The sequence below is a fragment of the Nerophis ophidion genome, linkage group LG03 (genome assembly GCF_033978795.1).
Source record: "Nerophis ophidion isolate RoL-2023_Sa linkage group LG03, RoL_Noph_v1.0, whole genome shotgun sequence".
Taxonomy (NCBI): Eukaryota; Metazoa; Chordata; class Actinopteri; order Syngnathiformes; family Syngnathidae; genus Nerophis; species Nerophis ophidion.
This window is the reverse complement of record NC_084613.1, coordinates 78,091,985-78,116,092: the sequence shown is the minus strand read 5'-3', so window position 1 is coordinate 78,116,092 and position 24,108 is coordinate 78,091,985. Positions and strand designations below refer to the sequence as shown.

The following is a 24,108-nucleotide window of genomic DNA, read 5'->3' as shown; positions in this document are numbered from 1 at the left end:
TAAGTGTATATTGTGTTTTTATGTTGTTTTAATAAATATATATATATATATTATATATATATATATATATATATATATATATATATATATATATATATTTGTTTTATTTTTTATTTTATTATTTTTTTTTAATTAAAAAATAATAAAATTAATAAAAAAATATTCTGCGGCCCGGTACCAATCGAGCCGCGGCCCGGTGGTTGGGGACCACTGCTTTAAGACATGGCGAACTAGCTAGCGGCTAAAGTCCAGCCGTGCCCTGCCTCTCTGTCGGACCGTAGGCTCCGCCTCTCCACCATCGTGCAAACCATTTAAATACTTTGTATAGTTCAAGACTTACGGTCATTAGAAAACATGAATGCACATCATAATGGCAGCTACACTTTCCATCTTAAAGGCCTACTGGAATTAGATTTTCTTATTCAAACGGGGATAGCAGGTCCATTCTATGTGTCATACTTGATCATTTCGCGATATTGCCATATTTTTGCTGAAAGGATTTAGTAGAGAACATCGACGATAAAGTTCGCAACTTTTTGTCGCTAATAAAAAAGCCTTGTCTTTACCGGAAGTAGCAGACGATGACATCACTGGTGTGAGGGCTCCTCACATCCTCACATTGTTTATAACGTGAGCCTCCAGCAGCAAGAGCTATTCGGACCGAGAAAGCGACAATTTCCCCATTAATTTGAGCGAGGATGAAAGATTCGTGGATGAGGAAATTTAGAGTGACGGACAAGAAATAAATTAATTAATTAATAAAGTTTAAAAAAATAAGGATTACATTGGGAGCGGTTCAGATGTTTTTAGACACATTTACTAGAATAATTCTGGGAAATCCCTTATCTTTCTATTGTGTTGCTAGTGTTTTAGTGAGTTAAATAGTACCACGGGTGTGTTGACGCCAGTCTCTGAGAGAAGTCACGAAGCTGCAGCGGGACAGAAGCTCCGCTGATCTCCGGTAAGAGGCGACTTTTTACCACAATTTTCTCACCGAAACCTGCCGGTTGACAAGTGATTCATAGTAAAGCTTCACCTGCGGGAATTTTAAACAAGGAAACACCGTGTGTTTGTGTGGCTAAAGGCGAAAAGCTTCCCACCTCCATCTTTCTACTTTGACTTCTCCATTATTAATTGAACAGATTGCAAAAGATTCAGCAACACAGATGTCCAGAATACTGTTTAATTGGGCGATGAAAAGAGACATTTTCAACAGGAAACTCCGCGGGAAATTTAAAATTGCAATTTAGTAAACTAAAGCGGCCGTATTGGCATGTGTTGCAATGTTAATATTACATCATTGATATATAAACTATCAGACTGTGTGGTGGGTAGTAGTGGGTTTCAGTAGGACTTTAAAGATCTAAAAAGATTAAAAAGCTCAACGAGCTTTGATTTTCCCAGGTGTGCTGTGCGCCAATGATGAGTGACTCATCAATGACTTGCACCTGCAGAGCATGACCTCATCCTCGCAGCGTGATGAGGTCACAGTACCGTTATGTCCCTCTAGTTTGCTAAATCATGGTCAGGGGACAGAGAGGGGGATAACGCAGAGAAAAAAAATAAGAGGAGGGGATAGATCCGGAGCTGCAAAAAAACAAACAAAACTGGGGGCGGGGTGGTGCTAATGAGGAGACAGGTGGCCTCCAAGCTGAGGCAGCAGCACCGACACACAGAACCTCCCCTCAGGGCTGGGATTAGGGCCCCCGCAAGTGTGCGACACCCCCCTCCCCGCTAATCAGTCCTCGCATACGAGACTGGAGGCAACAGGGTGGTTTCTCTCAGTGTGTGTGTGTGTGTGTGTGTGTGTGTGTGTGTGTGTGTGTGACTGGAGGAGAGAGTGTGAAATTAGAGTGATAAGGTAGTTAACATTCAAACCTTTCCACCCGCCCCTTCTGCACCCCCACTGAACCCAACACACACTCATGCCTCTGCATGTGTGTGTGTGTGTGTGTGTGTGGTGCTGTTTATTATAGTGAAGTAGTGTTCAATCAATCAATCAATGTTTATTTATATAGCCCCAAATCACAAATGTCTCAAAGGACTGCACAAATCATTACGACTACAACATCCTCGGAAGAACCCACAAAAGGGCAAGGAAAACTCACACCCAGTGGGCAGGGAGAATTCACATCCAGTGGGACGCCAGTGACAATGCTGACTATGAGAAACCTTGGAGAGGACCTCAGATGGGGGGACCGAAAGCAATGGATGTCGAGCGGGTCTAACATGATACTGTGAAAGTTCAATCCATAGTGGCTCCAACACAGCCGCGAGAGTTCAGTTCAAGCGGATCCAAGACAGCAGCGAGAGTCCCGTCCACAGGAGACCATCTCAAGCGGAGGCGGATCAGCAGCGTAGAGATGTCCTCAACCGATACAGGCGAGCGGTCCATCCTGGGTCTCGACTCCTGACAGCCAGTACTTCATCCATGGTCATCGGACCGGACCCCCTCCACAAGGGAGGGGGGGACATAGGAGAAAGAAAAGAAGCGGCAGATCAACTGGTCTAAAAAGGAGGTCTTTTTAAAGGCTAGAGTATACAGATGAGTTTGAAGGTGAGACTTAAATGCGGTAGAATCTCGAACTGTTACCCGGGAGGGCATTCCAGAGTACTGGAGCCCGAACGGAAAACGCTCTATAGCCCGCAGACTTTTTTTGGGCTTTAGGAATCACTAATAAGCCGGAGTCTTTTGAACGCAGATTTCTTGCCGGGACATATGGTACAATACAATCGGCAAGATAGGATGGAGCTAGACCGTGTAGTATTTTATACGTAATTAGGTAAAACCTTAAAGTCACATCTTAAGTGCACAGGAAGCCAGTGCAGGTGAGCCAGTACAGGCGTAATGTGATCAAACTTTCTTGTTCTTGTCAAAAGTCTAGCAGCTGCATTTTGTACCAACTGTAATCTTTTAATGCTAGACATGGGGAGACCCGAAAATAATACGTTACAGTAATCGAGACGAGACGTAACAAACGCATGGATAATGATCTCAGCGTCTTTAGTGGACAGAATGAAGCGAATTTTAGCGATATTACGGAGATGAAAGAAGGCCGTTTTAGTAACGCTTTTAATGTGTGACTCAAAGGAGAGAGTAGGGTCGAAGATAATACCCAGATTTTTTACGGAGTCACCTTGTTTTATTATTTGGTTGTCAATGTTGTCCCGATACCAAAATGTATTTCGATACTTTGGGGGACCACAAAAAAAATAGGATAATTGGCTTTATTTTAACACAAAACAAGATCAGGTGTGTGGATCGCGCACCTGTACACGAATAATGTACCTCCTGTCGTTGTATAAAAGAGGAGAATTAGGAGAGAACGGGGCTGGTGATGGTGCGGAGCGAGAGCAACCCATACGAGGAAGGAACGAGAGAGAGACGACAACACGAGCAGCAGCGCCTGCAACCGGGAAGAGAGCGAGAGTGAGAGGCAGACGCAGACAACGGGAAGGCTGAAAAGCAACATGCAAAAGACGTTTGTTTATTGGAAAATAAAGAAGTCTACATCTGCTCAGAGGCATGTCCTTCCTTGGTGGTCCCTGGAACCCGCAAGACGACGGCTTGAGTTGTTCACAATGATATACTAGTTACTAGTGTTGTCCGGATACCAATATTTTGGTACCGGTACCAAAATCATTTCGATACTTTTTTTTTTTTAAAAAGGGGACAACAAAAAATTGTATTATTGGCTTGATTTCAACAAAAAACCTTAGGGTACATTAGAGATATGTTTGTTATTGCAAGTTTGTCCTTAAATAAAATAGTGAACATACTTGACAACTTATCTTGTATTAGAAAGATAGATAGATAGATAGATAGATAGATAGTAAGTAAATTAGTAAATAAGCCAAAAAAAAAGGCTCCTATTTGTCACGTCGGGAACACATTTTGTATGCGCGTAGTGTCACCCCAGGATGCACGAGGACCAAGACAGGCCGGGATTGCAGGTAAAACTTCATTTAATATGCAAAAATTAAAAGAACACTGCTACAAAAGGCAAAATAAAGTGCGTGCCTACGCACGGGAAGCTAATGCTAAACGTAGCAGGGAAGTTTGAAAGTCCCAAAGTGACGTGCCGATCGCACGAGAAGCTAAGGCATAACTTAGCACAAGTATATATAAAGCAGAGAAGCCAACGTGAGAGTTGCACGAAGCAAATAACGAACCAAGAACGAGCCGAGGTCGAAGGCAGGCTTAAATACTAAAGTAACAATCAAAACACAGGTGCGTGACAAACCCCAAGATGCAGAGATGGAGGCAGGCATTGGATAGGAAAACATGATTTAATATAAAATACTAGAACAAAACCAAACAAAGGGTACAAAAAAAAAAAGCGTGCACGTGGGCGGATAACAAACTAGGCTAAGAACAATGAAAACTGGAAGCAGGGCACAAAAGCCAGTAAGCTACAAATAGCCAACGAAATATAGCTTACCGCTACGCTGCAAAGATACGACAAGCGCGACACGACAGGTAGCAACGACACAAGAGCGACAATAATCCAGCAGTGACTGGAGGAACAAAGCAGGTCAAAGGGGAGCGGGCTGATTGACCACAGGAGTGGCCAGGTGCCAATCAGCCGCAGCTGAGGGAAAACAGCACACAGGGAGACAAACAGGAAGCTGAACCAAAATAAGAACTAAAGGCCAGGAAATACTAAACACACACAGGAAAAACTAAAAAACAGACAAACTGTCAGTGGCAAGCCTGACACAACTTGTCTTTTAGTAGTAAGTAAACAAACAAAGGCTCCTAATTTAGTCTGCTGACATGCAGGAACATATTGTGTCATTTATCATTGTAGTTTCACCAAATTATGAGGGACCAGCTGTAAAAAATCGATGATATCTGTCATGTCTTGTGATCATCTTTTGTTTGGTTACGTTCTGTTTTGCTTAAGACTCCATTGTTTCCTGTCTTTGCACTTCCTCGTTTGCTTTGTTACCATGCCAAACAATTAGTTTCACCTGTCATGTCACGCACCTGATTTGTTTTGACTCACGCACCTGTTCAATCAACTGTATTATTTCAACCGAAAGTTGCCAGGAAGTTCCCCTGGCGACTTTACCTCTCTTCACTTCATGCCATGCCACCTCTGAAACTGTTCATAGTCATGCTTCTTGCCATGCCACGTAAGTTTTTGTTTCTTCAGGTCACAGTTATCGAGTTTTGTTTCATGTTCATAGTTTCTGCCTTTGTGCAGGTTTTTGTACTTCCGCCTTGTGCGCGCCTTTTCTTCCTTTTTTTATAGCAATCATTAGATAATGTTCTTACCTTCCGCCGTTCTGCACCTCTGGAAAACAAACCCCACCACAGTCCAAGTCGGGACAGATGTCGCCAGCAAAATGCTCACAGCTGCCTTTTAAACAGCTACTGCAGGAGGACGCGTAATCCACTGATGTCTCCGGTATGAGCCGACTTAATATCACAATTTTCCCATCCAAAAACATGCTGGTTGACGTAGAGCATGGGTGTCAAACTCTGGCCCCGTACAATTTCATTTGGCCCTTGAGGCAATATCAAATTAACATTAGAGCTGGCTCGCTGGTACTATAAAAACTCTGCCTTTAACGTTGTCTACAATATGTTGTCACGTCCGCTTTTACTCCATACAAACAGCTGGCCAAGTCACATGATATATGCGACTTGTACACACACTTAAGCGAATGCCTGGTGTACTTACTCAACAGCCATACAGGTCAGACTGAGGGTGGCCGTACAAACAACTTTAACACTGTTACAAATATGCGCCACACTGTGAACCCACACCGTACAAGAATGACTAACACATCTCGGGAGAACATACGCACTGTAAAACAACATAAACACAACAGAACAAATACCCAGAACCCCTTGCAGCACTGACTACCACCAAAACCCGGCCCCCACCAGCAACCCCACCCATCTCATTATTATTTTATTTTAAGATTTATTAGCCTGTGGAAAAATGTAATGTTGATATTTATCTCAGAAGGCTGCAAATAGAAAAGAGGCATTAGATGTTTTATTGGAATTGTATTTATTTGACCATTTATTTTTTTTCGTTTGTTTTTTTAATGTTGATTTTGCACTATTAAGTTATATTATTATTGCTTGTTCCATATTCATTGTTCAAGCAAATCAGTGTAGCAAATTGAGCAATAATTAACAATTTATTCATGCACTTTCTCTTGTTACTTCAAGGCTTGAATGTTTGATTCATTTATTATTGTTATTTTTTTTTTCAAATTCATTATTAGCCTGTGGACAAAGTTTATTTTGATATTTACCTCAGAATGCTGCAAATAGAAAAGAGGCACTCAATTTTTATTTAAATTTTATTTGATATGCCATTGTTTGGGTCCCTATTAAAAGGTTCATTTGTTCAACCCTTGGGCCGCGGCTTTGTTCAGTTTAAAATTTTGGCCCACTCTGTATTTGACTTTGACACCCCTGACGTAGAGAAACATGTTCGCTTGACCGCTCTGTGTTAAAGCTTCACAACAAAGAAAGAAACACCGGCTGTGTTTCGGTGCTAAAGGCAGCTGCAATCCACCGCTTTCCACCAACAGCATTCTTCTTTGACGTCTCCATTATTAATTGAACAATTTGCAAAATATTCAGCAACACAGATGTCCAAAATACTGTGTAATTATGAGATTAAAAGAGACGACTTTTAGCCGTAAGTGGTGCTGAGCTTATATGTCCCTTCCAACAAATAATTTCACAAACACACGTCATCATACGCGACGTTTTCAACAAGAAACTCCGCGGGAAATTTAAAATTGTAACCGTGTTGGCATGTGTTGCAATGTTAATATTCCATCATTGATATATAAACTATCAGATTGCGTGGGCGGTACCAGTGGGTTTCAGTAGGCCTTTAAATATAATATATAATATTTTGGGGGGGTTTTATTTAGCAGTGCTTAGTTCTCTTGTCATGTATAATAAGTATTTTTGCAAACATTCCTCAAGTGTGTGTGTGCATGCAGATAAAGCCATACCATTGCTGGTGGGCACACACTCATTCAGTGTGTGTGTGTGTGTGTGTGTGTGTGTGTGTGTGTGTGTGTGTGCTTAATGAGAATGTGTTGATTGATTAGACTGCAGTAATTAGGTGGAGTTTGAAGGCATGGAAAGGTCTTTGCTCTGGTGGGAGTTTCTTTTCCGGGGGGATGGCGGTGGACGTGATATGCACCGTTATGTATAACACACACACACACCGGAGAAGACAAAATCTCAGATGCAGCATGAGTCATCCCTCGGGGGGGCAGTCCCAAAAACCTGCGACCAGAGGAAGGATGTGTGTGTTGCAGAATAAGATCTGCTTGTACAGCATGTTTTTTTGTTTTGTTCTGACCTGACGGAGTCCTTTCTTCCATGTTGACCTCCCCTCTTTTTTCATAAACGCAAATAATCTCACCAAGTGCAGAGAGCAGCATCCTTCTGCACATTGTGCAGTAAACACCGCCCTCGCTTGGTCATCGGCGGTATTACACCCTGGTAAACACAATTGGTGTGAGTTAAGTCCATCCATCCATTTCCTACCGCTTATTCCCTTTGGGGTGGCGGGGGGGCGCTGGTGCCTATCTCAGCTACAATCAGGCGGAAGGCGGGGTACACCCTGGACAAGTCGCCACCTCATCGCAGGGCCAACATTCACACACTAGGGCCAATTTAGTGTTGCCAATCAATCTATCCCCAGGTGCATGTCTTGGGAAGTGGGAGGAAGCCGGAGTACCCGGAGGGAACCCACGCAGTTCAATCCCAAGCCCGGGATTGAACCCTGACTACTCAGGACCTTCGTATTGTGAGGCAGACGCACTAACCCCTTTTCCGCCGTGAGCGAAGTCGCTCGTTTTAAAGTATCACTGATAGTCTCACACACACAAGTTGTGGTGAAATTACTCTCTCACTTGTTCCACCCCCTGGGAGGTGAGGGGAGCAGTGAGCAGCAGCGGTGGCCGCGCTCGGGAATCATTTTTGGTGATTTAACCCCCAGTTCCAACCCTTGATGCTGAGTTCGAAGCAGGGAGGTAATGGCTCCCATTTTTATAGTCTTTGGTATGACTCGCCCAGTAGTTTGCGGTCTCATCCGCGGAGTCCGCGGATAAACCGCGGGTCGGGCGGGTGACATGACGAAAAAATAGATTTTAATTCGATTCGGGTGGGTGGCGGTTTAACCATCCGGAAATATTTGATAAACATGGTTCTAGGATCGGTATCCTTTGCCATTCAAAGAGCCATTTAAGACCCGTGTCACAAAGCGAAGAAGACAATAGGAGACGTTAATATTCTATAGAATGACTGCCGGTAGTCACCCAGATATTAAGTATTAGTGCGTGCTATGAAGCCATTGACTTTGTCGCCTTCTACATCACACACGATCTGCTTGTCAGTCCAGTATCATGTTGTGTGTGGCTTCTGCAGCAACACGCACACGACTGCGAGGCATACTGGGTGACACAGAGTACACTAATGGTTGTGACATAAACAGTTTTAACACTCTTAGTAATATGCGGCACGCTCTGAAGCCACACCAAACAAGATTGACAAACACATTTTGGGAGAACATCCTTACAGTAACACAACATAAACGGAACACAACAAATACCCAGAATCCTTTGTATCCATGACAATTCCTGACTATTTTATACACCCCGCTAGCAGCAACCCCCCTGCCCCTTGCGTCGTTAAGGTTGGCGGGGTTGAGGGCGTGGGGGTTTAAATATATTCAGGAAATGTCACGGATACAAAGGATTCTGGGTATTTGTTGTGTTGCGTTTATGTTGTGTTACTGTGAGGATGTTCTCCCGAAATGTGTTTGTCAATCTTGTTTGGTGTGGCTTCACAGCGTGGCGCATATTAGTAAGTGTTGAAGTTGTTTGTATCTCTGTATCACCCAGTATGCCTTTCAATCTTGTATGTGTGATTGCGGAAGCTGCACACAACATGTTGCCGGACTAACAATCGGTTCGTACATGTTGTTGAAGGTGTCTAAGGCAATGGCTTCACAGCACACCCATATTCTTGTCATCAGGATGAACGCCAATTGGATATTTGCGAGAACGTTAGCGGCTCCAATTGTCTTCATTACTCTGTGAAACAGGTTTAAATAGCTCTGTGAGTGGTAAAGGGGGCCGACCTCTGATGTGTTTCAGCGGGCGGGTGCGGTTGTGATAAAATGTTGGTTTGGGTGGACGGCAGGTGGATGACGACTTTGGTGATGCGGTTGCGGATGATATAATTGCCTATCCGCGCATCTCTATCGGCCGGGGTTCGATCTCCGGGCGGACGCTCGCAGGTTTTGTCCCTGTCTCCCAAATGCACACTTCAGGCTTTGTTTTTACTTGTGTCAAAAGCAGATTTATCCCGCGATTAATCCGATTTGTTGTTTCTTTGCCGTTCCCAGGAAGTTCTACTACATCACGCTGCTAAGAGACCCAGTGTCCCGGTACCTCAGCGAGTGGAGGCATGTCCAGCGGGGCGCCACGTGGAAGACGTCGCTGCACATGTGCGACGGACGCACGCCCACGCCCGAGGAGCTGCCTTCCTGCTATGAGGGCTCCGACTGGTCGGGATGCACCCTGCAGCAGTTCATGGAGTGTCCCTACAACCTGGCCAACAACAGACAGGTATGGAGGATGGACGGGTGTCAGTAGGACTTTTTTTTTTTTTTTTTTTTTGCGTAAGGTCAGTGGTCGCAAATGTTGGACTTAAGAGATGACTTAAAGGCCTACTGAAACCCACTACTACCCACCATGCAGTCTGATAGTTTATATATCAATGATGAAATATTAACATTGCAACACATGCCAATACGGCCTTTTTAGTTTACTAAATTACAATTTTAAATTTCCCGCGAAGTATCCTGTTGAAAACGTGACGCGTATGATGACGCGTGCGTTTGACGTCTCGGGTTGTAGCGGACATTTTTTTCCAGCCCGATCCAAGCTATAAGTAGTCTGCTTTAATCGCATAATCACACAGTATTCTGGACATCTGTGTTGCTGAATCTTTTGCAAATTGTTCAATTAATAATGGAGAAGTCAAAGAAGAAAGATGTAGGTGGGAAGCGGTGTATTGCAGCTGCCTTTAGCAACACAAACACAGCCGGTGTTTCCTTGTTTACATTCCCGAAGGTGAAGCTTTACTATAAAACAGAGCGGTCAAGCGAACATGGACCGGGAGGTTTCGGTGAGAAAATTGTGGTAATAAGTCGGCTCTTACCGTAGACATGAGCGGAGCTTGCGTCCTCCTGCAGCTGCGGACTATTACCTCCTCCCACCGGAGACACTGGCGGTCACCACACCCATGGCCACACCCCTCCGACTTTCAGGTTCCATATAATCTCACTAAAACACTAGTAACACAATAGGCAGATAAAGGATTTTCCAGAATTATCCTAGTAAATGTGTCTAATAACATCTGAATCGCTCTCACTGCCCTCGCCTTTTTTTAAAAAATTTTTAACTTTTTTTTTTCTTTCTTCTAGTCCAGGGGTCGGAACCTTTTTGGCGGAGAGAGCCAAGAAGCCAAATATTTTAAAATGTATTTCCCTAAGAGCCATATAGTATTTTTTGAACACTGAACACAACTAAACGCATGCATTTTTAAGTAAGACCAACATTTCTGGAGTATAATAGGTCTTTTATTCTTTGTAATAACATTATTCTGAAGCTAACTGTGGAGTGGGCGTGGCCTGCAGCGAAGCGGGGAGTTGCCAGGACTGGCCTCAAAATCAGCGACAGGTGCGTAGATGGCTCACCTGGGCCTTGTTATCTAATCACCTGTCGCTCTGTTTATAAGCAGCTGACCAGAGGAGAGACAGGGTTGGGGCTGGAGCCGGAGCGCGAGCGAGAACGAAAGAGAAAAAGACAATTGCTGGACAGCAACTGAGAGACTTATTGAAAAATAAAAAAAATACTAAAACCCTGAAACAGGCTCTTATGTCGCTGCTTGGTGGTCTGAAGAACCCCCAGGAGGTCAAGCCCTAAACTAACCAATAATAGATAAATCACTTCTTACCCTTAATGCAACTTCTTGGACAAGTGCGGTTGAAAAAAGGATGGATGGATTCAAATCCATGAGCATGTTTTATATTTTGAACGTTATTTTTAACACTTTGCTTACAAGTGGAATTATTCATTACTTATTGTGTTAATAAGTTTCTCAGATTTATCCGAGAGCCAGATGCAGTCATCAAAAGAGACACATCTGGCTCACGAGCCATAGGTTCCTTACCCTTGTTCTAGTCCTTCACTCTCACTTTCGTCATCCACGAATCTTTCATCCTCGCTCAAATTAATGGGAAAATTGTCGATTTCTCGGTCCGAATCGCTCTAGCTGCTGGTGGTCATGATTGTAAACAATATGAAGATGTGAGGAGCTCTACAACCAGTGATGTCACGCGCACATCGTCTGCTACTTCCGGTAAAGGCAAGGCTTTTTTATTAGCGACCAAAAGTTGCGAACTTTATCGTCGATGTTCTCTACTAAATCCTTTCAGCAAAAATATGGCAATATCGCGAAATGATCAAGTATGATACATAGAATGGACCTGCTGTCCCCGTTTAAATAAGAAAATCTCATTTCAGTAGGCTTTTAATCATCATTTTGATGGGATTCTTCTACACCAGGGGGTGTCAAACTCATTTTAGATCGGAAGCCAAATGGAGAAAAATCTACTTATTTTGAAAATAAAGACAACTTCAGATTGTTTTCTTTCTTTAAAAATAGAACAAGCACATTCTGAAATTGTTTAAATCATAATGTTGTTGTGGGTTTTTTACACTTACATGTAGCGGTTAATAGTATTTTGTCTTTTTTTCTGAATAAATAATGTAATAATGTTCATTAGTCAACTTATTAGTGTTAAATGTCAATCTATCAAGATAAAAAAAGTATATCAAAATCAAATTACTCTATGTTATTTATGTAATTTGATCATTTTCCTCGACTGATACTGTACTAACGTTATGGACCCTCACTTGACCTTTGAGGCTCAAATAAAACAACCGTGCAAGACCTCCTTCTACCACCTCCGGAACATTACTAAACTCCGCCCCTCGCTCACTCTCTGATGCCGAAAGGCTCGTCCACGCCTTTGTCTCCTCCAAGCTAGACTACTGCAACGCACTTTTTGTCAGGATCCCCGGCGAGAACATCCAGAAGCTGCAATACATTTAGAATAGTGCTGCTAGGATCCTGATGAGAGTGTGAACCTATCTCCATATCGCACCAAATCTCAAATCCCTTCACTGGCTTCTTGTTCCACTCAGGATTGAATACAAAGTCTCCCTGCTAACCCACCGGTGCCTCCCTCTACCTCAAAGAACTACTCACCCCCAAATCCTCCACACGACACCTCCGCTCTGGACAGGCTAACCTCCTCCAACCTCTGAGGACAAAGCTACGAACAATGGGAGACTGTGGAACGCTCTCCCTGACCACATGAGGGCACCACAGACTGTGGATTATTTTAAAACAGGCTCAAAAACCCTTCTTTTAAAAATTAAAAACAACTTTTTTTTAGATGTATGCATACTAGTTCTAGCTATCAGACTGGTCTAGTTTTTATTTTATTTTTTTTGTATTATTATTTTTTTTTAATACACTGTAGTGTAGTCCATGGTTCTCGCCCGGAAAAGGGTGGAATGCCCCAAGTGGAGGAGTTCAAGTACCTAGGAGTCTTGTTCACGAGTGAGGGAAGAGTGGATCGTGAGATCGACAGGCGGATGGATCGGTGCGGCGTCTTCAGTAATGCGGACGTTGTACCGATCCGTTGTGGTGAAGAAGGAGCTGAGCCGGAAGGCAAAGCTCTCAATTTACCGGTCGATCTACGTTCCCATCCTCACCTATGGTCATGAGCTTTGGGTCATGACCGAAAGGATAAGATCACGGGTACAAGCGGCCGAAATGAGTTTCCTCCGCCGTGTGGCGGGGCTCTCCCTTAGAGATAGGGTGAGAAGCTCTGCCATCCGGGAGGAACTCAAAGTAAAGCCGCTGCTCCTCCACATCGAGAGGAGCCAGATGAGGTGGTTCGGGCATCTGGTCAGGATGCCACCCGAACGCCTCCCTAGGGAGGTGTTTAGGGCACGTCCAACCGGTAGGAGGCCACGGGGAAGACCCAGGACACGTTGGGAAGACTATGTCTCCCGGCTGGCCTGGGAACGCCTCGGGATCCCCCGGGAAGAGCTGGACGAAGTGGCTGGGGAAAGGGAAGTCTGGGTTTCCCTGCTTAGGTTGTTGCCCCCGCGACCCGACCTCGGATAAGCGGAAGAAGATGGATGGATGGATGGATACACTGTAGCACTTTGAGGTTTTTCACTCAACGTAAAGTGCTTTTTACATATAAAATCTATTATTATTATTATTATTATCTGTACATCAAGCAAGAATGGGAAAGAATTCCACCTGAAAAGCTTAAAAAAAATGCTGTCCTCAGTTCCCAAACGTTTACTGAGTGTTGTTGAAAGGAAAGGCCATGTAACACAGTGGTAAAAATGGCCCTGTGCCAACTTTTTTGCAATGTGTTGCTGCCATTAAATTCTAAATTAATGATTTTTTGCAACAAAAAAAACTGTTTCTCAATTCGAACATCAAATATCTTGGATTTGCAGTCTATTCAATTTACACAACGTCCCAACTTCACTGGTTTTGTACAATAGCACTTTTTGTTTTGGACAAAAACTTACACAAAAATGCTTACTAAAATCAAGTATAAAGCCAAAATTATCCAAAAAAATGTAATTTATAACCATTTCGCTAGCCTTTGTCGGCATATGTATATGATGTGGAAATTAGGAATGCATTGGTGATTCAGTGGTAGAATTCCCGCCTGCCATGCCGGAGACCCGGGTCCGATTCCTGGCCAATGCACCAGGAGTTTGCATGTTCTCCCCGTGAATGCGTGGGTTCCCTCCGGGTACTCCGGCTTCCTCCCACTTCCAAAGACATGCACCTGGGGATAGGTTGATTGGCAACACTAAATCGGCCCTAGTGTGTGAATGTGAGTGTGAATGTTGTCTGTCTATCTGTGTTGGCGGCTTGTCCAGGGTGTACGCCACCTTCCACCCTATTGTACACTGAAAAAAGTGACTTTTTGGAGCTGTAAACTCTATTAGAGTAACTGTCATAATTTATACCTAATATTTTTAACATTCAGTAAGAACTAGAGTTTCTTAAGTAAAATTAAACATTTTATTAACGTAATACATGAATTATGGGGGAAGATTAAGTTTTACCTATGTTTCCTCATACCATTTAAATCTTTAATAGTTGTATGTACATAAACCTAAAAATATTACATAAACTTTACTCTGAAAATCATGCGTACAGCACAACAGGCTCTGGCCGACTGGCTCTGCTCCGGCCTTTAGGATCACTTCACAGAGCCCTGCAAGGTGGCATTATGGGTAATTCTTATCTTGCGTTTATAATGTGTTACAGAGTCGATGTTTATCAGAAATGTATTTGGTGTGGGTTCACAGAGTGTGGCGCATATTAGTAAGAATGTTAAAGTTGTTTATATCACACCCGTCAGTGTAAAAGGTATGGCTGTTGAGCAAGTATGCATTGCAATCTCGTATTAGAAACAGTGAAACGCATTCGTCCTTCCGGCACATAGACAGAAAGATGTAAAAGTGGGTGCGATGACATGCTGTAGACCAATGGTCCCTAACCACCGTGCCGTGGCCGCAGAATAAATTCTTATTAAAGTCTTTTTAAACACACTCATTAATTCCTGCACGCCATTGATAAGCGCAGGAGTGAGAAGAGGGTTTAAAATAATTAGCGCTCCGACGGCTATTCAAGGAAATATGGTATATAAAATTTACTTAAAATTTTGAGTAAAATGATGTTCCTGCTGATGAGAAACAAGTAGACTTTACTTAATTTGTTTAAATAAATATGACTTAAAACTTGGATGTAATTAAGTAACTGTTACTTAATATCTTCACAACTGTTATGTTATATACTGATACTGGCAAGCGAGTGATAGTTGATATTGCAGCATTAAATTTTACTTAAATCATTTGCGTGCAAATACTTACAATAATTTTTTTAAGTAAATCTAATGAGGTATTTTTTTCAGTGTAGCTGAGATAGGCACCAGCGTTCCCCGCGACCCCAACGGGAATAAGCGGTAGAAAATGGATGAATGGACAACGTGCCGACTTCACTGGTTTTGTACAATAGCACTTCTTGTTGTGGGCAAAAACGTGCACAAAAATGCTTACTAAAATCAAGTTTAAAACCAAAATTATCCAAAAAAATGTATTTAGAACCATTTCGTTTGCCTTTGTCGGCATATATATGATGTGTGAATTAGGATTGCATTGGTGGTTTAGTGGTAGAATTCACACTTGCCACCCGGGTCCGATTCCTGGCCAATGCACCAGGAGTTTGCATGTTCTCTCCGGGTACTCCGGCTTCCTCCCACCTCCAAAGACATGCACCTGGGGATAGGTTGATTGGCAACACTAAATTGGCCCTAGTGTGTGAATGTGAGTGTGAATGTTGTCTGTCTATCTGTGTTGGCCCTGTGATGAGGTGGCGACTTGTCCAGGGAGTACACCGCCTTCTGCCCGTGCAGCTGACATAGGCTCCAGCGACCCCCAAAAGGGACAAGCGGTAGAAAATGGATGGATGGATGGATGAATTGGGAGTCTACTGCGAGGGAAAGATCAGTATGTGCATTGAGGATACAGTAGAGAAGAGGCGCTGCATACTAATGCATGCACCTGATGGACCGCCAGGATGCTTCACATGTGTGTGTCTGTGTGTGTTTGTGCGTCTGCGTGTGTGTGTGAGCAACACACATTTATAAGTCACAGGACCCTGAGTAATAACACCCTCAGGCTGAGATGAGATAAGCTGGCCAACACATTTATGTGGGAGTCTGAGATAGGAAGAAAAAAAAGGAAGGTGTGAATTGGTGGAGGTGTTTATGGCCAGCGGGCAAACTTCTGAGCGTGTGCAGTTCCTCCTTGTTGCCACTTTCACTGCATCCCAGGAAAAGTCAGTACAAGTCTGTTTAGTTTTGCTTTTGAGACACCTCACTGGTAGAGCAACTCAACTCTTGTTGATGTTTTTGCACAGGAGATAATTACAGGTGTTTTTTTCTGTATAAACCAGGCCTGGGCTTTTATTTTGACTCTGAGGGCCAACTTTTGAGAAAAAAAAGTGTCTGGGGGCTGGTATATATCTGATTTTTAGGAACACGAATACAAAACCTCACAATAATATCGGATTGAATGCTAAAAACGGATTAGAATTTTACACTTTTTTACTGAATGACACCCAACATTTTTCAGAGTATAAGTCGCTACAGAGTATAAGTCGGACCTGCCGAAAATGCATAATAAAGAAGGAAAAAAACATATATAAGTCGCACTGGAGTATAAGTCGCATTTTTGGGGGAAATTGAATTGATAAAACCCAACACCAAGAATAAATAAATAAATGGGTTGTACTTGTATAGCGCTTTTCTACCTTCAAGGTACTCAAAGCGCTTTGACACTACTTCCACATTTACCCATTCACACACACATTCACACACTGATGGAGGGAGCTGCCATGCAAGGCGCCAACCACCCATCAGGAGCAAGGGTGAAGTGTCTTGCTCAGGACACAACGGACGTGACGAGGTTGGTACTAGGTGGGATTTGAACCAGGGACCCTCGGGTTGCGCACGGCCACTCTGCCACTGCGCCACGCCGTCCCAATAGACATTTGAAAGGCAATTTAAAATAAATAAAGAATAATGAACAACAGGCTGAATAAGTGTACCTTATATGATGCATAAATAACCAACCGAGAAGGTTCCTGGTATGTTAACGTAACATATTTGTCACGTTGGAAACGCATTGTGGTTGTGTGTTGTGTCACCCCAAGATGCACTAGAACCAGACAGGAAGGAATAGCAGGTAAGACGGGATTTAATATACAAAAATAAAAGAACACTGGTACAAAACAGACAAAAGAAAGTGCGTGCCTACGTACGGGAAGCTAACGCTAAACGTATTAATGGAGTCCAAAAGTCCTAAAATAACGTGCCGAGCGCACAAGAAGCTAAGGCGAAACTTAGCACAAGTATATACAAAGACGAAATACCAAGGTGAGTGTTGCATAGAGCAAACAACGAATCAATAACGAACTGAGGTAGAAGGCAGGCTTAAATACTAAGGCAATCAATGAAACCGAGGTGCGCGTCAAAGGCGAGAGCAGGTGGAACAAATACCAAACCATGGTAACAAGAATAAAACAAGGAAGTGCACAACTCAGAACTGGAAGACTCTAAAACAGGGGTGTCAAACTCAAATACAGAGTGGGCCAAAATTTAAAACTGAACAAAGCCGCGGGCCAAGGTTTTAAAAAGTTAACCTTATAGCTCGGTTGGTAGAGCGGCCGTGCCAGCAATTTGAGGGTTGCAGGTTCGATCCCCGCTTCAGCCATCCTAGTCACTGCCGTTGTGTCCTTGGGCAAGACACTTTACCCACCAGCTCCCAGTGCCACCCACACTGGTTTAAATGTAAAATTTAGATATTGGGTTTCACTATGTAAAGTGCTTTGAGTCACTAGAGAAAAAGCGCTATATAAATATAATTCACTTCACTTCACTTCACTAAAAGGGACCCAAACAAGTTTTGCATTGAATATTGAACAAGCAATGCTTATATAAATATAAAGTGACATGCAAAATCAAGTTTCAAATAATAATAATAATAATAATAATTAAGAAATATCAATGGCATATCAAATAAAATTTTAATAAAAATTGAATGCCTCTTTTCTATTTGCAGCCTTTTGAGGTAAACATCAAAATATATTGTAGGGTCCTGGAAGAGTTAGTTCTGCAAGTGTTCTGGGTATTTGTTCTGTTGTGTTTATGCTGTGTTACGGTGCAGATGTTCTCCCGAATTGTGTTTGTCATTCTTGTTTGGTGTGGGTTCACAGTGTGGCACATATTTGTAACAGTGTTAAAGTTGTTTATACAGCCACCCTCAGTGTGACCTGTATGGCTGTTGATCAAGTATGCCTTGCATTCACTTATGTGTGTGAAAAACCCGCATGTATTATGCGACGGGGCCGGCACGCTGTTTGTATGGAGGAAAAGCGGACGTGACGACAGGTTGTTGAGGACGCTAAAGGCAGTGCCTTTAAGGCAGGCCCCCAATATTGTTGTCCGGGTGGAAATCGGGAGAAATTCGGGAGAAGGGTTGCCCCGGGAGATTTTCGGGAGGGGCACTGAACTTCGGGAGTCTCCCGGGAAAATCAGGAGGGTTGGCAAGTGTGAGGAATTGCGGTGTTACAGCGGCACTGCCGCTGTATAATACCGGCGGGCCAGCTCTAATGTTAATTTCATATTGCATCAAGGGCCAATTGAAATGACATGGTGGGCCACATTTGGCCTACGGGCCAGAGTTTGACACCCATGGTCTAAAACAATCAAAAAACACAAAAGGACTCAAAAACCAAAATAATATATGATCCGGGCGACGGTTCATAACAATATCATGGTAAAAGTCATTCAAGTAACTAGAAACGTAGCAATGGAGTCCAAAAGTCCAAAAATAACGTGCCGAGCGCACGAGAAGCTAAGGCGAAACTTAGCACAAGTATATACAAAGACGAAATACCAAGGTGAGTGTTGCATAGAGCAAACAACGAATCAAGAAAGAACTGAGGTAGAAGGCAGGCTTAAATACTAAGGCAATCAATGAAACCGAGGTGCGCGTCAAAGGCGAGAGCAGGTGGAACATATACAAAACCATGGTAACAAGAATAAAACAAGGAACTGCACAACTCAGAACTGGAAAAGTCTAAAACAATCAAATAACACAAAAGGACTCAAAAACCAAAATAATATTTGATCCGGGCGACGGATCATAACAATATCATGGTAAAAGTCATTCAAGTAACTAGAAACGTAGCAATGGAGTCCAAAAGTCCTAAAATAACGTGCCGAGCGCACGAGAAGCTAAGGCGAAACTTAGCACAAGTATATACAAAGACGAAATACCAGTGTGAGTGTTGCATAGAACAAACAACGAATCAAGAACGAACTGAGGTAGAAGGCAGGCTTAAATACTAAGGTAATCAATGAAACCGAGGTGCGCGTCAAAGGCGAGAGCAGGTGGAACAAAAACGAAACCATTGTAACAAGGATAAAACAAGGAAGTGCACAACTCAGAACTGGAAGAGTCTAAAACAATCAAAAAACACAAAAGGACTCAAAAACCAAAATAATATATGATCCGGGCGACGGCTCATAACAATATCATGGTAAAAGTCATTCAAGTAACTATAACATATAGAACACGCTATAAGTTTACCAAACAATCTGTCACTCTTAATCGCTAAATCCCATGAAATCTTATACGTCTAGTCTCTTACATGAATGAGCTAAATAATATTGTTTGATATTTTACGATAATGTGTTAATAATTTCACACATAAGTCGCTCCTGAGTGTAAGTCGCACCCCCGGCCAAACTATGAAAAAAACTGCGACTTATAGTCCGAAAAATAGGGTACATCAAATTAAAGAATGTGAAATGAAGTGAATTATATTTATATAGCGCTTTTCTCTAGTGACTCAAAGCACTTTTACATAATGAAACCCAATATCTAAGTTACATTTGAACAGAGGTGGGTAGTAACGCGCTACATTTACTCCGTTACATCTACTTGAGTAACTTTTGGGATAAATTGTACTTCTAAGAGTAGTTTTTATGCAACATACTTTTACTTTTATTTGAGTATATTTATAGAGAAGAAACGCTACTTTTACTCCGCTCCATTTATCTACAATCAGCTCGTTACTCGCTACTTGTTTTTTATCGATCTGTTAATGCACATTTTGTTTGTTTTGATTTTTTCAGACACGCATTCAAAGTAGGATCTAGGCATGCCTGTGTTTCACCAATCAAATGCAGTCACTGGTGACGTTGGACCAATCAAACAAAACCAGGCGGTCACATGACCGTCACACGTCGAATCCGACCTAAAAAAGTTGAAAAACTTATTGGGATGTTACCATTTAGTGGTCAATTGTACAGAATATGTACTGTACTGTGCAATCTACTAATAAAAGTTTCCATCAATCAATCAAAAGTGTAAAGGAAAAAAGACACTTTTTATTTCAACCGTACTTCCCGTCAAAAGCCTAAAGACTGATCGCACAGTTCCTGTCTTCACAATAAAAGCGCCGCTCCATCGCGCCTGCGCTAACAAAATAAGAGTCTCCGAAAGCCAGCGCAAACAAGCTAGCAAGCTACGGAGTTTGCCGCCAATGTATTTATTGTAAAGTGTATAAAAACGAATATGGAAGCTGGACAAATAAGATGCCAAAATCCAACGACTTTCATGTGGTATTAGACAGAAAAGAGGAACTTTTTTTCTCCTCCATTTGAAAATGTGGACATTATCAGCACTATACTGTCTGATTCCAATCAATGCAAGTCATCAGAATCAGGTAATACACCAACTTATATTCTTGTCTTCATGAAAGATAGGAATCTATATGTTAAACATGCATGTATATTCATTAAAACACCTTTAACATGTCAACAAAAACGGCAAAATAAAAAACTATAAATTATATACTGTATATATATATATATATATATATATATATATATATATATTTATATGTGTGTGTATGTATATATGAGGTAGATCACCTCGACTTGGTCATTTATTAAGTAATTGATTAACGTTGAAAAACTTATTGGGGTGTTACCATTTAGTGGTCAATTGTACGGAATATGTACTGTACTGCAATCTACTAATACAAGTTTCAATCAATCAATAAATGCCTACTGAGCCTATGGTGCTGTTAAGTTATTGTGGCTCAATGTGCCATTTTTTTATTTTATTTTAATGTATTATTATTTAATATATATTATTGTTTTAGTTGCTTAAGAGATATTCCTGGCTCTGAATTTGCTCATTGCTATTTTTATGTTTTTGTGCATTATCTGTTGCCGTAATTATTAAACGAACAGGTTACTCATCAGTTACTCAATACTTGAGTAGTTTTTTCACAACATACTTTTTACTTTTACTCAAGTAAATATTTGGGTGACTACTCCTTACTTTTACTTGAGTAATAAATCCCTAAAGTAACAGTACTCTTACTTGAGTACAATTTCTGGCTACTCTACCCACCTCTGCATTTGAACCAGTGTGGGTTGCACTTGGAGCAGGTGGGTGAAGTGTTTGCCCAAGGACAAGGACGTACCCCTTGGCATACCTTCAAGTACCCCCATTTGAGAACCACCGATATAAACACATCCACTAATAATAAAGTGTGTCCCGTGTCCTTTTTCCAGGTGCGCATGTTGGCCGACCTGAGCCTGGTGGGCTGCTACAACATGTCCACCGTCCCCGAGAAGAAGCGGGCCCAGCTCCTCCTGGAGTCGGCTAAGAAGAACCTGCGAGACATGGCCTTCTTCGGCCTGACCGAGTACCAGAGGAAAACCCAGTTCCTGTTCGAGCGCACCTTCCGCTTGCGCTTCATCAGGCCCTTCATGCAGTACAACAGCACCCGGGCCGCGGGGGTGGACCTGGACAACGCTACGGTTTGTTACTTTTTTGGCTTCCGTAACATCTGGCATCTCCGAGTGGTCCACGGCAACCTGAGTGGGAACACGGCGGTCTTGTGATGCTGCAAAGCCACTTGGCAGGACTGCCTGTTTAAAAAAAAAAAAAGGCAGCGTCGCTTTAAAGATGCTCCTTTGATTGGCCCGCAGTAGGAGTTCTGAGGTTTATAAAAAAAAAAAAACTACAGCGCACTGACTTGTACATCAAAGAGCTTCAGCAGAAGACATGAGAGGAACACCGCAGCTGAGTAAAGGTGTTCTGACGGTTATTGTTGCAAAAAGAATAAGTGTGACGCGTGGGAGGCGGTGTGCGCTTTTAAAGGAGGAATGCCTTCTCATTTTGGCTTTCAATTTCTAACTTCTAAAAGGGTCTGGTGGTAAAAAGCACAACATTGATTATGCAAAGACAAACAGGAAGTTGCCAACTTCTTCGTGGTGCCAGCTACTTGCTAAAAAAAAATACTATTTCCGGTTCCTGGTCTCTGTTTTTTTCTCATATGTATTTGTTTATTATACGCATATATTATAAAAATGTTTTTTATTTACTTCTTCGTTCCGAAGCAGAACCTCCAGGTTCTGTAACAGCTTCTTCCCTCAAGCCGTAAGACTCTTGAACACATCATAATTAAATTATCCCCTCAACTTCCCCCCAAAATGGATTAACTCGCTGGAATAAAAAAGACAATATAACATACATCCATAAACGTGCAATATATTTATCTGTACAGTAATCTATTTATTTATTATATATATTTATTTATTTATTTTATATATATATTTATATATTATTTCATCCATCCATTTTCTACCGCTTAATCCCTTTTGGGGTCGCGGGGGGCGCTGGCGCCTATCTCAGCTACAATCGGGCGGAAGGCGGGGTACACCCTGGACAAGTCGCCCTGCGCAGACAACATTCACACTCACATTCACACACTAGGGCCTATATTATAAAAATGTTTTTTATTTACTTCTTCGTTCCGAAGCAGAACCTCCAGGTTCTGTAACAGCTTCTTCCCTCCGGCCGTAAGACTCTTGAACGCATCATAATTAAATTATCCCCTCAACTTCCCCCCAAAATGGATTAACTCGCTGGAATAAAAAAGACAATATAACATACATCCATAAATGTGCAATATATTTATATGTACAGTAATCTATTTATTTATTATATATATTTATTTATTTTATATATATATATATATTTATATATTATTTATACATATTTATTTAATTATATATGCACCTTATTGCTTTTTTTATTCTGCACTACCATGAGCTTATGTAACGAAATTTCGTTTTTATTTGTGCTGTACAGGGTGTACCCCGCCTTCCGCCCGATTGTAGCTGAGATAGGCGCCAGCGCCCCCCGCGACCCCAAAAAGGGAATAAGCGGTAGAAAATGGATGGATGGATGTAAATTTCAAATTTGAATGAAAATAAAAAGGAAGTCTAAGTCTAAGAAATCAGAGCTATGTTGGTTGCATGCTTAAAGCCACTCGCTCTCTGGTAATAGAGCAACGCAGTTTAGCTCGGTTGGTAGAGCGGCCGTGCCAGCAACTTGAGGGTTGCAGGTTCGATTCACGTTTCCACCATCCTAGTCAATGCCGTTGTGTCCTTGGGCAAGACACTTTACCCACCTGCTCCCAGTGCCACCCACACTGGTTTAAATGTAACTTAGATATTGGGTTTCGCTATGTAAAGCGCTTTGAGTCACTAGAGAAAAGCGCTATATAAATATAATTCACTTCACTTATAATCCTTTAATTTTCTTAAAGAATCGACAGTGCGCCTTATAACCCGATGCGCCTAAAGTACGGAATATTTCTGGTTGCGCTTACCGACTTCAAAGCATTTTTTAGTTGGTACATGGTGTAAAGATAAGTGTGACTAGTAGATATGTACACACAGCTAGCCTAAATAGCATGTTAGCATGGATTATTAGCACTTAACGCAAATCAATAACGTCAACAAAGCTCACCTTTGTGCAGTCACACACAGCACAAAATGAGACAAAGGAGAGGCCTTCAACACACGTCTTTCTGTGAGAAATTTGTACATGTTAACAAGCTACGGTGCATTCAAGAATGCCAAAATTTGGACAAATACTGTCATCAGTGAAGCATGCACACAAACATGTTAAACCGTGGGATTTTTGTAACAATTAGGAAGCTACAGAAACATTATTAAAACAACAAATTCCAATCGGGGATTAATAAAATACTGATTATGGTTCTGATATTTTCCCCCCCATCTTTTCCCATTTTTTTGAAAAAGCTCCAAGGACCCACTAGGGCGGTGCTAAAGAGCCGCATGTAGGTGTATATGTATGTTTTTATCACGGTGCAATGAAATTATTAATGAAAAATAATATTATGAATAGAAAAAGAAAATAATTTTCAGTTTAAATAGTATATTATTTGTTTCTTACATGCATATGTTATGAAAATGTGTTGTTGTTTTTTTTAAAGCTCACCTTTGTGCATTCACGCACAGCATAAAACATTTGGTG

The 24,108-nt window shown here is 42.0% G+C and overlaps 1 protein-coding gene and 1 non-coding gene across 5 annotated transcripts in view; both read left to right on the top strand.

Annotated features, from left to right (window-relative positions):
* The window catches only part of hs6st1a (heparan sulfate 6-O-sulfotransferase 1a), a 259,620-nt gene that overhangs the window by 217,506 nt on the left and 18,006 nt on the right, over window positions 1-24,108 (top strand). For all 4 annotated transcript variants that reach the window (XR_009806231.1, XR_009806230.1, XR_009806229.1 and 1 more), the window contains exons 2-3: window positions 9,402-9,624; window positions 21,330-21,578. Coding sequence is in view for 1 of the 4 variants with exons in the window: in XM_061896141.1 (XP_061752125.1) it covers window positions 9,402-9,624; window positions 21,330-21,578 (472 nt within the window). In the remaining 3 variants the exon portion in view is untranslated. The remainder of the gene's footprint in view (window positions 1-9,401; window positions 9,625-21,329; window positions 21,579-24,108) is intronic.
* On the top strand, window positions 13,800-13,870 carry trnag-gcc (transfer RNA glycine (anticodon GCC)). The gene has a single exon. It is a non-coding gene; the product is annotated as a tRNA-Gly (tRNA).